Source organism: Manacus candei, unplaced genomic scaffold (assembly GCF_025592945.1).
Source record: "Manacus candei isolate 608988 ecotype Guabito, Panama unplaced genomic scaffold, ASM2559294v1 h1tg000442l, whole genome shotgun sequence".
Lineage (NCBI taxonomy): Eukaryota > Metazoa > Chordata > Aves > Passeriformes > Pipridae > Manacus > Manacus candei.
Genome location: NW_026138490.1, coordinates 494 through 15,278, shown reverse-complemented (window position 1 = coordinate 15,278; position 14,785 = coordinate 494). Strand labels below are relative to the sequence as shown.

Sequence of the window (14,785 nt, the reverse complement as noted above, 5' to 3'; positions counted from 1 at the left end):
GGAACTGTGTCCTTTGGGGGGGGCTGAAGACCCCAAGTGAACCCTTGGGAGCGACCCCCAAGGTGGGGGACTGTCCTTTGGGGGGGTTGCAGCCCCCCGTTAACCCCTCGGGACCCCCCCCAGGGTGGGGGCTGTGTCCTATGGGGGTCTGCAGCCGATTAAGCCCTCGGGGCCCCCGTTAACCCCGTGGGACTTTAATTACCCCCTCGGGCCCCCCTTGGGACCCCCATTACCCCCTCAGGACCCCCCAAACTGCCCCCCCCCCAGGTTTTTCCCTCCCCTCGCGGGACTCGAACCCGCGGCCCTTGGATCAGCGGGAGGGTGTTGGGAGCGACTGCGCCTGCGCGGGTGACCCGCCGGCCGGAAGTGACGTGCGGGGGACGCGCGGCGGGGAGGCCGCGGCGGCGGCGGCGATGGCGGAGGAGGGGAAGGGGGGCGGGTACAGCGGTGAGAGCGCCCGGGGGGCTCGGGAGGGACCGGGGGGAACCCAGGGAGGACCGGGGAGGGACCGGGGGGCAGCGCGGGGAACCGCCCGGGCACGCGGAGGGGGCACCGCGGGCGGCGGAGGCGGCGGGGAGGGAGCGCGGAGGGGTAGGCCGCGGGTGGGGGGGGGGGCGACCGGGCGGCCGGGGGGGGAGCGGATGGAGCCGGGAGAGAGCCCGGCGGTGGAGGGAGGACCCCCGGGGTCGGTAACAGGCAGCGGGGGGACACCGGGGACAGGGGAGAGGGGACCAGGGAGAGGGAATGGAGCTGGCGGGGGGGCGGGTGGGCGGGAGAGACCCCCGGGATCGGTAAGGGGGACCCCGGGGTCGGTGACGGGGACCAGGGACGAGGAGGGGGCTGGGAGGGACGGAATGGAGGCGGGAGAGACCCCTGGGGCCGGGAGCGAGGTCTGGAGCTGGGGACGGGGGGGTCCCGGGACAGGGGATGGAGCTGGAGAAGGATTGGGCAGGAGAGACCCCCGCGGCTGGAACTGGGGAGGGGGGAGAGAGGGGAAGGGGGTTTGGGGGGGGTCCCTGGGCCCCCCCGTGACCCCGGTGCCCCCCCAGAGCGCGGTGACTGTGTCAGGGGTGCAGGGTCTGGCGGGGGGTCCCTCCCTGCCTTCTGGGTCAGTAACGATGACCCCGGGGGGCTTCCCAGAGCCCCCCTGACCCCCCCGGGCACGATGACCGTGTTGGGGGCTCGGGGGGTCGGTAACGATGACCTGAGGGGGTCTCCGGTTCCTTCGCGACCCCCAGAGCACAACGATGGTGTCGGGGGTCCAGGGGTCGATCAGGGTGACCCTGAGGGGGTCCCCGGTGCCCCCCCCCTGACCCCCGCGTGTCCCGCCCCCCCCTCCCCAGAGCACGATGACCGCGTGGGGGGGCCGGGCGTTCCCGGGCCGGCGCCGCAAGGGCCGGGGGCCGTTCCGGGGGAAGATGTACAGCGAGAACGCCCGGAACCGGCCCCGCCGAGCCCGCCCCGACGAGGACGACGGGGACGTGCCCATGGGCCGAGCCCCACGACGGGCCCCGCGGCAGATAGTGAGTGGGGGCACTGGGGGGGGTCCTGGACTCAACCTCGGGGTCCCGGGGGGGGTCCTGCACTCACCCCGGGGTCCCCAATGTCCTCAGTGTCCTCTGTGGGCCCCGTGGCCAATAGTGAGTGGGGGGGCTCTGAGGGGTCCCAGACTCATCCCGGTGTTCCCAGTGTCCCATATGGGCTTTGGCCCAGCTGACAATGAGTGAGGGGGCTCCGGGGGTCCTGGGGGGGTCCTGGACTCATCCCAGTGTTCCCGGTGTCCCATACAGGCCCCGGCCCAGCTGACAGTGAGGGGGGAGGCTCTGGGGGGTCCCGGGGGATCCCAGACTCACAGCAGCATTCCCAGTGTTCCCAGTGTCCCATATGGACCCCGGCCCAGCTGACAGTGATGGGGGGGGCTCTGGGGGTTCCCAGGCTCACTGCAGCATTTCTGGTGTTCCCAGTGTCCCATATGGACATTGTCCCAGCTGACAGTGATGGGGGGGGCTCTGGGGGTTCCCAGGCTCACTGCAGCATTCCTGGTGTTCCCAGTGTCCCATATGGACATTGTCCCAGCTGACAGTGAGTGGGGGGGCTCTGGGGGTTCCCAGACTCACCACAGCATTCCCAGTGTTCCCAGTGTCCCATATGGACCCCGGCCCAGCTGACAGTGAGGGGGGGGCTCTGGGGGTCCTGGGGGTTCCCAGGCTCACCGCAGCATTCCCGGTGTTCCCAGTGTCCCATATGGACATTGTCCCCAGCTGACAGTGAGTGGGGGGGCTCTGGGGGTCCTGGGGGTTCCCAGGCTCACTGCAGCATTCCCGGTGTTCCCAGTGTCCCGTACGGGCCCCGGCCCAGCCGCCCCACCAACATCCACATCACGGTGAAGCGGGACCTGCACGGGGCCGAGCGCGGGGCCGCCAGCAGGGACGGGGGCAGGAGGAGCTGGTTCAAGATCACGGTCAGGGGGTGCTGGGAATGGGGTGGGGGATACTGGGAAGGGGATGGGGGCACTGGGAGTGGGATTGGGGCACTGGGAGTGGGATTGGGGCACTGGGAATGGGACTGGGCCAGCAGGGACGGGGGCAGGAGGAGCTGGTTCAAGATCACGGTCAGGGGGTGCTGGGAATGGGGTGGGGGGCACTGGGAATGGGGTGGGGGACACTGGGAATGGGATTGGGGCACTGGGAATGGGATTGGGGCACTGGGAATGGGATTGGGGCACTGGGAATGGGATTGGGGCACTGGGAATGGGATTGGGGCACTGGGAGTGGGATTGGGGCACTGGGAATGGGACTGGGCCAGCAGGGACAGGGGCAGGAGGAGCTGGTTCAAGATCACGGTCAGGGGGTGCTGGGAATGGGGTGGGGGCACTGGGAATGGGATTGGGACACTGGGAATGGGATTGGGGCACTGGGAATGGGATTGGGGCACTGGGAATGGGATTGGGCCAGCAGGGACGGGGGCAGGAGGAGCTGGTTCAAGATCACGGTCAGGGGGAGTGCTGGGAATGGGATGGGGGGTGCTGGGAATGGGATGGGGGATACTGGGAGTGGGATGGGGGCACTGGGAATGGGATGGGGGGGTGCTGGGAATGGGATGGGGGACAGTGGGAATGGGATGGGGGGTGCTGGGAATGGGATGGGGGACAGTGGGAATGGGATGGGGGGGTGCTGGGAATGGGATGGGGGACAGTGGGAATGGGATGGGGGTGCTGGGAATGGGATGGGGGAGCACTTGGCTTGGGGACCACTGAGTTTGGGGTAGGGGGGAATTGGAGCACTGGGCTTGGAATGTGGGCAGCAGGATGGGCATGTGGGCAGTGGGATGGGAATGGGAGGCCTGGGATCGGGGATTACCGTGCTGGGATTTTCCCTTTTTTCTTTTTCCTTCTTTTTTTACCCTCTCCTTTGTTTCCCTTCCCTCTTCCCTCATTCCCCCTGTCCCTGAATCCCGTGGGATCCTTTCCCCCAGATCCCATATGGAAGAAATACGACAAGTCGTGGCTGCTCAGCTCCATCCAGAACCTCTGCAGCGTCCCTTCACCCCCGTCGAGGTCGGGGCTCTGGGGGGGTCCTGGGGGGGCTCTGAGGATTCCTGGGTGGGTTCTGGGGGTTTGTGGGGGGGTCTGAGGGTTCCTGGGGGGCTCTGGGGGTTTTTTGGGGGGGCTCTGAGGGTTCCTGGGGGGGTTCTGGGGATTCCTGGGGGGGCTCTGGAGGTCCAGGGGGGCTCTGGGGGTTCCTGGGGGGCCTCTGGGGGTTCCTGGGGGGGTTCTGGGGGTTCCTGAGGGGGTTCTGGGGGTTCCTGGGGGGGCTCTGGGGGTTCCTGGGGGGGCTCTGGGGGTTCCTGGGGTGGTTCTGGGGGTTCCTGGGGTGCTCTGGGGGTTCCTGGGGGGGCTCTGGGGGTTCCTGGGAGGTTCTGGGGGTTCCTGGGGGGACTCTGGGGGTTCCTGGGGGGTTCTGGGGGTTCCTGGGGGGACTCTGGGGGTTCTTGGGGGGGCTCTGGGGGTTCCTGAGGGGCTCTGGGGGGTTCCTGGGGGGTTCCTGAGGGGCTCTGGGGGTGGTTCTGGGGGTTCCTGGGGGGGCTCTGGGGGTGGTTCTGGGGGTTCCTGGGGGGGCTCTGGGGGTTCCTGAGGGGACTCTGGGGGTTTCCTGGGAGTGATTCTGGGGGTTCCTGGTGGGTTCTGGGGGTTCCTGGGGGGCTCTGGGGGTTCCTGGGGGTGGTTCTGGGGGGTCCTTCCCCCCCCGGGGGTCCCTGTGCCCCCCCCCGGACCCCGAAGGCTCCCGTTGCAGTTCCACTACGACCACAACCGGGCCCAGTTCTACGTGGAGGACGCGACGGCCGCCAACGCCCTCAAACAGGTGTCCCGGAAAATCACCGACAGGGACAACTACAAGGTGGGATGGAGGGGGATTGGGGTGGGGATTGGGGGTGGGATGGGAGGGATGGGAGGGGATGGGATGGATGGGATGGGATGGGATGGGATGGGATGGATGGGATGGGGTGGGTTGGGGTGGGATGGGATGGGATGGGGTGGAGTGGGATGGGATGGGGTAGGATGGGGAGGAAGGGATGGGATGGATGGATGGGATGGGGAGGAAGGGATGGGATGGGATGGGATGGGATGGGATGGGATGGGATGGATGGGATGGGATGGGATGGATGGGATGGGATGGATGGATGGGATGGGGTGGGATGGATGAGTGGATGGAACGGGATGGGGCAGAATTGGGATTGGGTGGGAGGGTGGAGAAGAAGGGATGGGATGGAGGGAAGGGGATGGGGTGGGATGGGGTGGGATTGGAATTGGGGTGGGATGGGGGGAGGGTGAGGAGGAAGGGATGGGATGGATGGGATGGAATGGGATGGGATGGGATTGGAATTGGGACTGGGGTGGGATGGTGGGAAGATGGGGAGGAAGGGATGGGATGGGGCGGGACTGGGATTGGGGTGGGATGGTGGGAGAGTGGGGAGGAAGGGATGGGATGGATGGATGGGTGGGATGGGGTGGGGTGGGATGGGATGGTTGGGGTGGAGAGGGTTGGATGGGATCAGGATGGACAATGGAAACAAGGATGGGATGGGTGGGATGGGAAGTGGTGGGTGGGATGGAATGGGATAGGAATGGGATAGGAGGAGGTGGAAAAGAGAATGGGATGGGGATGGAACAGGAGGGACGGGTGGGAGGGGCTGGATGAGGTGGGACAAGACAGGAGAAGGGGGTTGGGGTGGGGAGAGCTGGGTGAGATGAGGATGGAGACGGGAAGAAGGATGGGGATGGAATGAGGTGGGATGGGGATGGAATGAGGTGGGATGGGGATGGAATGAGGTGGGATAGAGATGGAATGAGGTGGGATGGGGATGGAATGAGGTGGGATAGAGATGGAATGAGGTGGGATGGGGATGGAATGAGGTGGGATGGGGATGGAATGAGGTGGGATAGGGATGGAATGAGGTGGGATAGGGGTGGAATGAGGTGGGCTGGGGTGAGATGGGGATGGAATGAGGTGGGCTGGGGTGGGATGGGGATGGAATGAGGTGAGATGGGGATGGAACGAGGTGGGATGGGGAGGGGTGGGATGTGGATGAAATGAGGTGGGAGGGGTGGGATGGGGATGGAATGAGGTGGGCTGGGGTGGGAGGGGGCAGGATGTGCTCCGGGTGGGACCCACGGCCCCGTCCCCGCTCCCCCAGGTCGTGATCGTGATCAACGCGTCGGCGCCGCCGCAGTCGCTGCAGAACGAGCTCAAACCTGAGGAGATCGAGCAGCTCAAGGTGGGGGGGCTCAGGGTGGGGGTGGGGGGTCCTGGGGGGCTCAAGGTGAAGGTCAGGGGTCCTGGAGAGCTCAGGGTGGGGGTGGGGGGTCCTGGGCGGCTCAGGGTGGGGGTCAGGGGTTCAGGGTGGGCTCAGGGGTTCAGAGTGGGGTTCAGGGGTCCTGGGGGGGCTCAGGGTGGGGTTGGGGGGTCCTGGGGGGCTCAGGGTGGGGGTCAGGGGTCCTGGGGGGCTCAGGGTGGGGGTCAGGGGTTCAGGGTGGGCTCAGGGGCTCAGGGTGGGGTTTGGGGGCTCAGGGTGGGGTTTGGGGGTCCTGGGGGGTTCAGGGTGGAGTTCAGGGGCTCAGGGTGGGGGTCAGGGGGTCTGTGGGGGCTCAGGGGCTCAGGGTGGGGGTCAAGGGGTCTGTGGGGGCTCAGGTTGGGGGTCAGGGTGGGGTTCAGGGGGTCTGGGGGGCCTCAGGGTGGGGGTCTCACCCCTCTCTCCCCCCAGCTCTGCATGAGCAAGCGATACGACGGGTCCCAGCAGGCGCTGGACCTCAAGAGCCTCCGCGTCGACCCGGGTGAGTCTGGGGGGGCCTGGGGAGGCTTTGGGGGTCCTGGGGGGGCTGCAGGAGCCGGGCTTGACCCCCCCCCTGCTCCCCCTGTCCCCAGATCTGGTGGCCCAGAGCATCGACGTGGTGCTGAACCAGCGCAGCTGCATGGGCGTGGTGCTGCGCATCATCGAGGAGAACATCCCCGAGGTGAGGGCTGGGACCCCCACAGGAGACCCTGCTGGGACCCCCAGATGTCTGCTGGGACCCCCAAATGTGTGCTGGGACCCCCAAATGTGTGCTGGGACCCCTGGACCTTACTGGGACCCCCAAATGTGTGCTGGGACCCTTGGACCCCTGCTGGGACCCCCTGAGACCCTGCTGAGACCCCCAAATGTGTACTGGGACCCTTGGACCCTGCTGAGACCCCCAAATGTGTGCTGGGCCCCTTGGACCCTGCTGGGACCCCTGGACCCTGCTGGGACCCCTGGACCCTGCTGGTCCCCCCCAATCCCTTCTTGTTCCCCTCAGTCCTCTTCTTCGCTGCCCAATCCCCTCCTTACCTGCCCAACCCCATATTCTGCCCCCCAGACCCCCATTGCCCCCTGTAACCCCCCCATTTCCCCCATTTGCCCCCAGCTGCAGTCCCTGAACCTGGGCAGTAACAAGCAGCCCCCAGACCCCCATTTCTCCCCCCCAGACCCCCATTTCTCCCCTGTAACCCCCCCATTTCCCCCCAGCTGCAGTCCCTGAACCTGGGCAGTAACGGGGTGCCCCCAGACCCCCATTTCTCCCCCCCAGACCCCCATTTCCCCCTGTAACCCCCCTGTGCCCCCCCAGCTGCAGTCCCTGAACCTGGGCAGTAACAAACAGCCCCCAGACCCCCATTTCCCCCTGTAACCCCCCTGTGCCCCCCCAGCTGCAGTCCCTGAACCTGGGCAGTAACAAAGAGCCCCCAGACCCCCATTTCTCCCCTATAACCCCCCTTTCCCCCCAGCTGCAGTCCCTGAACCTGGGCAGTAACAAACAGCCCCCAGACCCCCATTTCTCCCCCCCAGACCCCCATTTCTCCCCTGTGACCCCCCCATTCCCCCCCAGTTGCAGTCCCTGAACCTGGGCAGTAACAAGCTGTACCGCCTGGACGATCTGGCCGAGTTGGCCCTCAAGGCCCCCGGGCTCAAAGTCCTCGACCTCTCACGCAACGAGGTGGGTGAGACCCCTGCCCCCCCGAGACCCTCCCGCCCCCTGGACCCCTCCCTGACCCCCCCTGACCCCCCCCTGGGTTCTGAAGCCCCCAACGAGGGTCCCCCCGGGGGTTTGAGGGCCCCCCCAGCAGCGTGAACACCCTGCTGAGGGTCCCTCGGGGGGTTTTGGGGGTCTCCCCCCCCCCCCCCCCGAACCCCTCCCAGGAGCTGGGGAGAGTTTTGGGGTCCCCCCCGGGGCGTTGGGGGTCTCCCTGGGGCTCTGGAGGCTCCGCTGAGGGTCCCCCTGGGGCTTTTGGGGTCCCCCCGGGAGTGTGAAGACCCCGCTGAGGGTCCCCCCTGGGACGTTGGGGGTCTCCCTGGGGGTGTGAAGGCTCCACCTGGGGGTGTGAAGGCTCCACCTGGGGGTGTGAAGACCCCGCTGAGGGTCCCCCCCGGGGTGTTGGGGGTCTCCCTGGGGGTGTGAAGACCCCACTGAGGGTCCCCCTGGGACGTTGGGGGTCTCTGTAGGGGTGTGAAGGCTCCACCTGGGGGTGTGAAGACCCCGCTGAGGGTCCCCCCTGGGGCTTTTGGGCTCTCCCTGGGGGTGTGAAGGCCCCGCCTGGGGGTGTAAAGACCCTGCTGAGGGTCCCCCTGGGGCTTTTGGGGTCTCCCTGGGGGTAGGAAGACCCCACTGAGGGTCACCCCGGGGCATTGGGGATCTCCCTGGGGGTGTGAAGACCCCGCTGAGGGTGTAAAGACCCCGCTGAGGGTCCCCCCGGGGGTTTTGGGGTCCCCCCCAGCTGAAGTCTGAGCGGGAGCTGGACAAGGTGAAGGGGCTGAAGCTGGAGGAGCTGTGGCTGGACGGGAACCCCCTGTGCGACTCCTTCCGGGACCAGGCCAGTTACATCAGGTCAGTGCCCGCCCTGGGGGGGCCCCGAGGGGCCCGGGGGCCTCCCCCACACCCACCCAGCACCCCCCCCGGGCAGGGGGGGCTCGGCAGGACCGGGACACCCCCCAGGACACCCCCCCAGGACACCCCCCAGGACACCCCCCAGGACACCCCTCAGGACACCCCCCAGGACACCCCCCAGGACACCCCCCAGGAGACCCCCCAAACCTGGGGAGCGGCAGTGCCCGGACACCCCCTGTGTGTCCCCAAATCTCTGTGTGTCCCCAAATCTCTGTGTGTCCCCAAATCTCTGTGTCCCCAAACCTCTGTGTCCCCAAATCTCTGTGTCCCCAAACCTCTGTGTGTCCCCAAATCTCTGTGTGTCCCCAAATCTCTGTGTCCCCAAACCTCTGCGTGTCCCCAAACCTGTGTGTCTCCAAACCTCTGTGTCCCCAAACCTCTGTGTGTCCCCAAATCTCTGTGTCCCCAAACCTCTGCGTGTCCCCAAACCTGTGTGTCTCCAAACCTCTGTGTCCCCAAAATCTCTCTGTGTCCCCAAACTTGTGTCCCCAAATCTCTGTGTCCCCAAATCTCTGTGTCCCCAAATCTCTGTGTCCCCAAACTTGTGTCCCCAAATCTCTGTGTCCCCAACCCCCCTGTGTGTCCCCAAATCTCTCTGTGTGTCCCCAAACTTGTGTCCCCAAACCTCTGTGTCCCCAAACTTGTGTCCCCAAATCTCTGTGTCCCCAAATCTCTGTGTCCCCAAACTTGTGTCCCCAAACCTCTGTGTGTCCCCAAACTTGTGTCCCCAAACCTCTGTGTGTCCCCAAATCTCTCTGTGTGTCCCCAAACTTGTGTCCCCAAACCTCTGTGTGTCCCCAAACCTCTGTGTGTCCCCAAATCTCTGTGTCCCCAAATCTCTGTGTCCCCAAACTTGTGTCCCCAAACCTGTGTGTCCCCAAACCTCTGTGTGTCCCCAAACCTGTGTGTGCCCCCAAAACTCCCCCTGTGTCCCCCAAAATCTCTTTCCTGCCCTTTTCCAGCCCGTTTTCACGTTTTCTACCTTTTCCTTTTCTCCTTTTTTTCCCCTCAGTGTTTTGTTCCTCTTTTCTTCCTCTTTTATTTTTGTTTCTTCGCTTTTTACCTTTTTCTTTCTTTTTTTTTCTTCCCACTTTCTCTCTTTTCCTTTTCTTTTTCCCCACTTTTTTCCTCTTCCTGTTTACCTGTTTCCTCTCTCCTTCCCTTTCCTTCCTCTTTGCTTCTTCCTTCTCCCCCCTCTCCCCCCACAGCCTCCTCCCCACACCCCCTCACTCTCCCCCCCCTTTTCCACCCCCTTTTTTTGGGGGGGCTCCCAAAATTCCTCCCGTGCCCTGGGGGTCTGGAGACCACGTTGAGGGTCCCCCTGGGGGTCCCCCTGTCCCCCCTAAGGGGTTGGAGATCACATGAAGGGATCTGGGGGTCCCCCTGTCCCCCCCTAAGGGGCTGGAGGTCACACTGAAGGGGTTTGGGGGTCCCCCTGTCCCCCCTAAGGGGTTGGAGATCACATGAAGGGGTCTGGGGGTCCCCCTGTCCCCCCTAAGGGGCTGGAGGTCACACTGAGGGGGTCTGGGGGTCCCCCTGTCCCCCCTAAGGGGCTGGAGGTCACACTTAGGATCCCCCTGATTGCTGGAGACCCTGGGGAGGGTCCCCCCGAGGTGTGGGGGCTCCCTCTGTGCCCCTCGTGGGGGTCTGGGGGTCCCCCCTGGGTGTGCAGACCCTGGGGAGGGTCCCCTTGGGGACTGGGGGCCACACAGAGGAGTCTCCTGGGGGTCTGAAGGCCCCAGTGAGGGTCCCCCCGGGGGTTCTGGGGTTTCTCTGGGGGTGTGAAGGCCCTGCTGAGGGTCCCCCTGAGGTTTTGGGGGTCCCCTGGGGTTCTGAAGGCCCCAGTGAGGGTCCCCCCGGGGGTTTTGGGGTCCCCCCAGGGCTTTTGGGGTCTCCCTGAGGATGTGAAGACCCCACAGAGGGTCCCTCCCTGTGGCTTTTGGGGTCTCCCTGGGGGTGTGAAGATCCCACCTGGGGGTGTGAAGACCCCACTGAGGGTCCCCCCGGGGCTTTTGGGGTCCCCCCCAGGAGTGTGAAGGCCCCACTGAGGGTCCCCCCGGGGTTTTTGGGGTCCCCCCAGGAGTGTGAAGACCCCACTGAGGGTCCCCCCCGGGGCTTTTGGGGTCTCCCTGGGGGTGTGAAGGCCCCACTGAGGGTCCCCCCGGGGCTGGGGGTCCCCCTGACCCCCCCTTGGCGCTCGGGAGGGCTGGTTAGCCAGAGACGGGTAAGATCCCTCGGGGAGGGACAACCTAAGACAGGCACAGCCGTGAGCGGCCACTCGCCCACCTGGGGGGGCCCCCGGGGCAGCCCCCGCCCCAAAACACCCCTGGGAGACCCCAGAAACACCCCCGGGAAACCCCAAAAACACCCCCGGGAACATCCACAGAAACAGCTCCCAAAACACCCCGAAAAACATCCACAAAAACACCCCAAAACACCCCGAAAAACATCCACAAAAACACCCCAAAAAACATCCACAGAAACACCTCCAAAAACACCCCGAAAAACACCCCAAAAACACCCCAAAAACATCCACAAAAACACCCCAAAAAACATCCACAAAAACACCCCAAAAACACCCCAAAAACATCCACAAAACCACCCCAAAAAACATCCACAGAAACACCTCCAAAAACACCCCAAAAAACATCCACAAAACCACCCCAAAACACCCCGAAAAACACCCCAAAAACACCCCAAAAACATCCACAAAAACACCCCAAAAAACATCCACAGAAACACCCCAAAGCACCCCAAAAAACACCCCAAAACACCCCGAAAAACACCTCAAAAAATACTTCTAAAATACCCCCAAACCACCTCGAACACCCCCCAAAAAACAGCCCCAAAACCACCCCCTAAAATACCCCCAAACCACCTCCAACACCCCCCAGAAACCCCCCCCTGCTCCGAGTGGGACCCCCGGGAATGGAGCCCCCCCCCCCGGGCTGGGGGGAGCAGGGGGAGGGGAAGAGGCTCTGGGTCCCCCCCCCCGGGCCCCCCAAATCCTTCCTCTGCCCCCCCCAAACTCTCTGTTTGCCCCCCCCCCCTCCCCTGGACCCCCCAAATCTTTCTCTGTTCCCCCCCCCCTCCCCCCCCAAATCCTGGTTCTGTCTCCCCCTCTTCTGCCTTCCCCCCAAATCTTCCCCCCCGTGCCCCCCAAATCCCCTCTGTGCCCCCCCCGTGCCCCCCAAATTCCCTGTGTGCCCCCCCCCTCCCCTGGACCCCCCAAATCTTCCCTTCTGTGCCCCCCAAACCCCTCTGTGTGCCCCCCAAATTCTGTGTGCCCCCCCCGTGCCCCCCAAATCCCCTCTGTGCCCCCCCTGTGCCCCCCAAATTCTCTGTGTGCCCCCCCCCCCTCCCCTGGACCCCCCCAAATCTTCCCTTCTGTGCCCCCCAGACCCCTTTCTGTGCCCCCCAAATTCTGTGTGCCCCCCCCGTGCCCCCCAAATCCTCTCTGTGCCCCCCCCAAATTCTCTGTGTGCCCCCCCCCCCTCCCCTGGACCCCCCAAATCTTCCCTTCTGTGCCCCCCAAACCCCTCTGTGTGCCCCCCAAATTCTGTGTGCCCCCCCCGTGCCCCCCAAATCCCCTCTGTCCCCCCCCCGTGCCCCCCAAATTCTCTGTGTGCCCCCCCCGCTCCCCTGGACCCCCCAAATCTTCCCCTCTGTGCCCCCCAGACCCCTTTCTGTGCCCCCCAAATTCTGTGTGCCCCCCCCGTGCCCCCCAAATCCCCTCTGTCCCCCCCCCGTGCCCCCCAAATTCTCTGTGTGCCCCCCCCGCTCCCCTGGACCCCCCAAATCTTCCCCTCTGTGCCCCCCAGACCCCTTTCTGTGCCCCCCAAATTCTGTGTGCCCCCCCCATGCCCCCCAAATCCTCTCTGTGTGTCCCCCCCCTCTCCAACCCCCCCCCCTCAGCCACAACCAGGGGGATTTTGGGGGGTCCCCCCCCCCCCAGAGCCCCCTCAGCCAGGTGAGTACGAGCCAGGTAAGTCCCACAGGATCCCCCCCTCCCCCCTAGAGACCCCCCCCCCCCAAATGGGGGTGACCCTGGACCCCCCCCCCGAATGGGGGTGACCCTTGACCCCCCCCGGAATGGGAGGGGAGGGGGGGAGGGGGCAGTTTTTGGGGTGTCCCTGGGGAGGGCAGGGAAAGGGGGGGAGGAGGGGGAGGGGGGGGGGGGGCTCAGAAAGGGTTTTTTTTTTGGGGGGGGGGCAGGGCCTGGTCCTGGGGGGCTGCTCGGCCCCCCCCACCCACTGTGCCCCCCCGGCAGCTCCGTCAGAGAGAGGTTCCCAAAACTGCTGCGGCTGGTGAGTGCTGGGGGGGGCTGGGGGGGCACCCAGGGGGGCTGGGGGGGGTTTGGGGGGGGCTGAGGGGGCACCCCAGGGGGGCTGGGGGGCTCTGGGGGGGTTTGGGGGGGGCTGGGGGGGCACCCCAGGGGTATGGGGGGGGCTCTTGGGGGGGCACCCAGGGGTCTGGGGGGGGTTTGGGGGGGGGCTGAGGGGGCACCCCAGGGGTTTGGGGGGGGCTTTGGGGGAATTAAGGGGGCACCCTGGGGGTTTGGGGGGGAGTTTGGGGGGCTCGGGGGGGCACCCCTGGGGTTTGGGGGGTGTTTGGGGGGCTCTGGGGGGGCACCTCGGGGGTTTGGGGGGGCTGAGGGGGCACCCCCAGGGGTTGGGGGGGGGTTTGGGGGGGCTGAGGGGGCACCCCGGGGGTTTGGGGGGGGGTTAAAGCTGTTCAGGAGGGTTTGGGGGGTCACCAAGGGGGTTTTTTTTGGGGGGGGTGACAATGATCCCCCCCCAGGATGGCCACGAGCTCCCCCCCCCCCATCGCCTTCGACGTCGAGGCCCCCACGACGCTCCCCTCCCCCCCTGCAAGGTGGGACCCCCCCTTTTTGGGACCCTCCCCTCTTTTTGGGACCCCTCCCCCCTTTTTGGGACCCTCCCCTCTTTTTGGGACCCCTCCCCCCTTTTGGGACCCCCCACCTTTTGGGACCCTTCCCCCCCTTTTTGGGACCCCCCCCTTTTGGGACCCTTCCCCCCCTTCCTGGACCCCTCCCCCCTTTGGGACCCCTCCCCCCTTCCTGGGACCCCCTCCCCTCTTTTTGGGACCCTTCCCCCCTTTTGGGACCCCTCCCCTCTTTTTGGGACCCTTCACCCTCTTTTTGGGACCCCTCCCCCCTTCCTGGGACCCCTCCCCCCTTTTGGGACTCCTCCCCTCTTTTTGGGACCCTTTCCCCCTTTTTGGGACCCCTCCCCCCCTTTTGGGACTCCTCCCCTCTTTTTGGGACCCTTTCCCCCTTTTTGGGACCCCCTCCCTCCTTTTGGGACCTCCCTCTCTCTTTTCGGGACCCCTCCCCTTTTTTTGAGACCCCTCCTCTTTCTGGGACCCTTCCCCCTCCCTTTTGGGACCCCTCCCCTCTTTTTGGGACCCTTTCCCCCTTTTTGGGACCCCTCCCCCCTTCCTGGGGCCCCTCCCCTCTATTTGGGCCCCCCCTCGTGTGTGTGTGTGGGGGGGTCCCATCCGTGTCCCCCCCCCCCAATTCCAGGGCAGTTATTTCGGCTCGGACGACCTGAAGGGGCTGGTGCTGAGGTTCCTGCAGCAGTGAGTGACCAAAACTGGGGAGGAAAAGGGAAAAATCCCCTTTTCCCCTCCTGTGACCCCCCCCTTTTTCCCTGCCCCCCCCCAGATATTACTCCTGTGACCCCCCCTTTTCCCTCCCCCCCCAGGTATTACTCCGTGTACGACTCCAGTGACCGGCAGGGGCTGCTGGACGCGTATCACGACGGGGCCTCGTGTTCCCTGAGCATCCCCTTCGGGCCCCACACCCCCCCCAGGTACCCCAAAACCCACAGGGACCCCCCCCAAACCCCCTGAGATCCCCTGAGCATCCCTTCGGGCCCCACACCCCCCCCCAAGGTACCACAGGGACTCCCTGAGACCCCCAAACCCCCCTGAGCATCCCCTTCGGGGCCCCACACCCCCCCCAGGTACCCCTAAAACCCCCCTGAGCATCCCCTTCGGAGCCCCACACCCCCCCCAGGTACCCCAAAACCCACAGGGACCCCCCCCCAAACCCCCCGAGACCCCCTGAGCATCCCCTTCGGGCCCCACACCCCCCCCAGGTACCCCAAAACCCACAGGGACCCCCCCCCAAACCCCCCGAGGACCCCCTTCGGGCCACACACCCCCCCCAGGTACCCCAAAACCCCCTGAGATCCCCCCCCAAACCCCCTGAGACCCCCTGAGCATCCCCTTCGGGCCCCACACCCCCCCCAGGTACCCCAAAACCCACAGGGACCCCCCCCCAAACCCCCCGAGACCCCCTGAGCA

General features: G+C 65.8%; 1 protein-coding gene and 2 long non-coding RNA genes across 3 annotated transcripts; 1 reads left to right on the top strand and 2 right to left on the bottom strand.

Moving 5' to 3' along the window:
• Positions 1-413: 413 nt before the first annotated feature.
• Positions 414-14,299, top strand: LOC127465601 (nuclear RNA export factor 1-like; the record flags this gene model as incomplete). The annotated part of the gene is given in 17 exon segments (XM_051776103.1): positions 414-447; positions 1,344-1,360; positions 1,362-1,490; positions 1,492-1,523; positions 2,335-2,461; positions 3,475-3,484; positions 3,487-3,550; positions 4,280-4,397; positions 5,695-5,775; positions 6,262-6,331; positions 6,423-6,511; positions 7,400-7,507; positions 8,286-8,395; positions 12,726-12,762; positions 13,256-13,330; positions 14,001-14,056; positions 14,182-14,299. Coding segments are annotated over 17 exon segments (1,275 nt in total), but the record flags the coding sequence as incomplete, so codon positions are not given.
• On the bottom strand, positions 8,720-9,299 carry LOC127465603 (uncharacterized). Its single transcript, XR_007902290.1, has 3 exons — positions 9,189-9,299; positions 8,936-9,046; positions 8,720-8,832 (listed from the first exon to the last, which is right to left on the bottom strand). It is a non-coding gene; the product is annotated as an uncharacterized LOC127465603 (long non-coding RNA).
• LOC127465604 (uncharacterized) lies at positions 10,686-11,443 on the bottom strand. Its single transcript, XR_007902291.1, has 3 exons — positions 11,334-11,443; positions 11,140-11,275; positions 10,686-10,941 (listed from the first exon to the last, which is right to left on the bottom strand). It is a non-coding gene; the product is annotated as an uncharacterized LOC127465604 (long non-coding RNA).
• Positions 14,300-14,785: the final 486 nt, after the last annotated feature.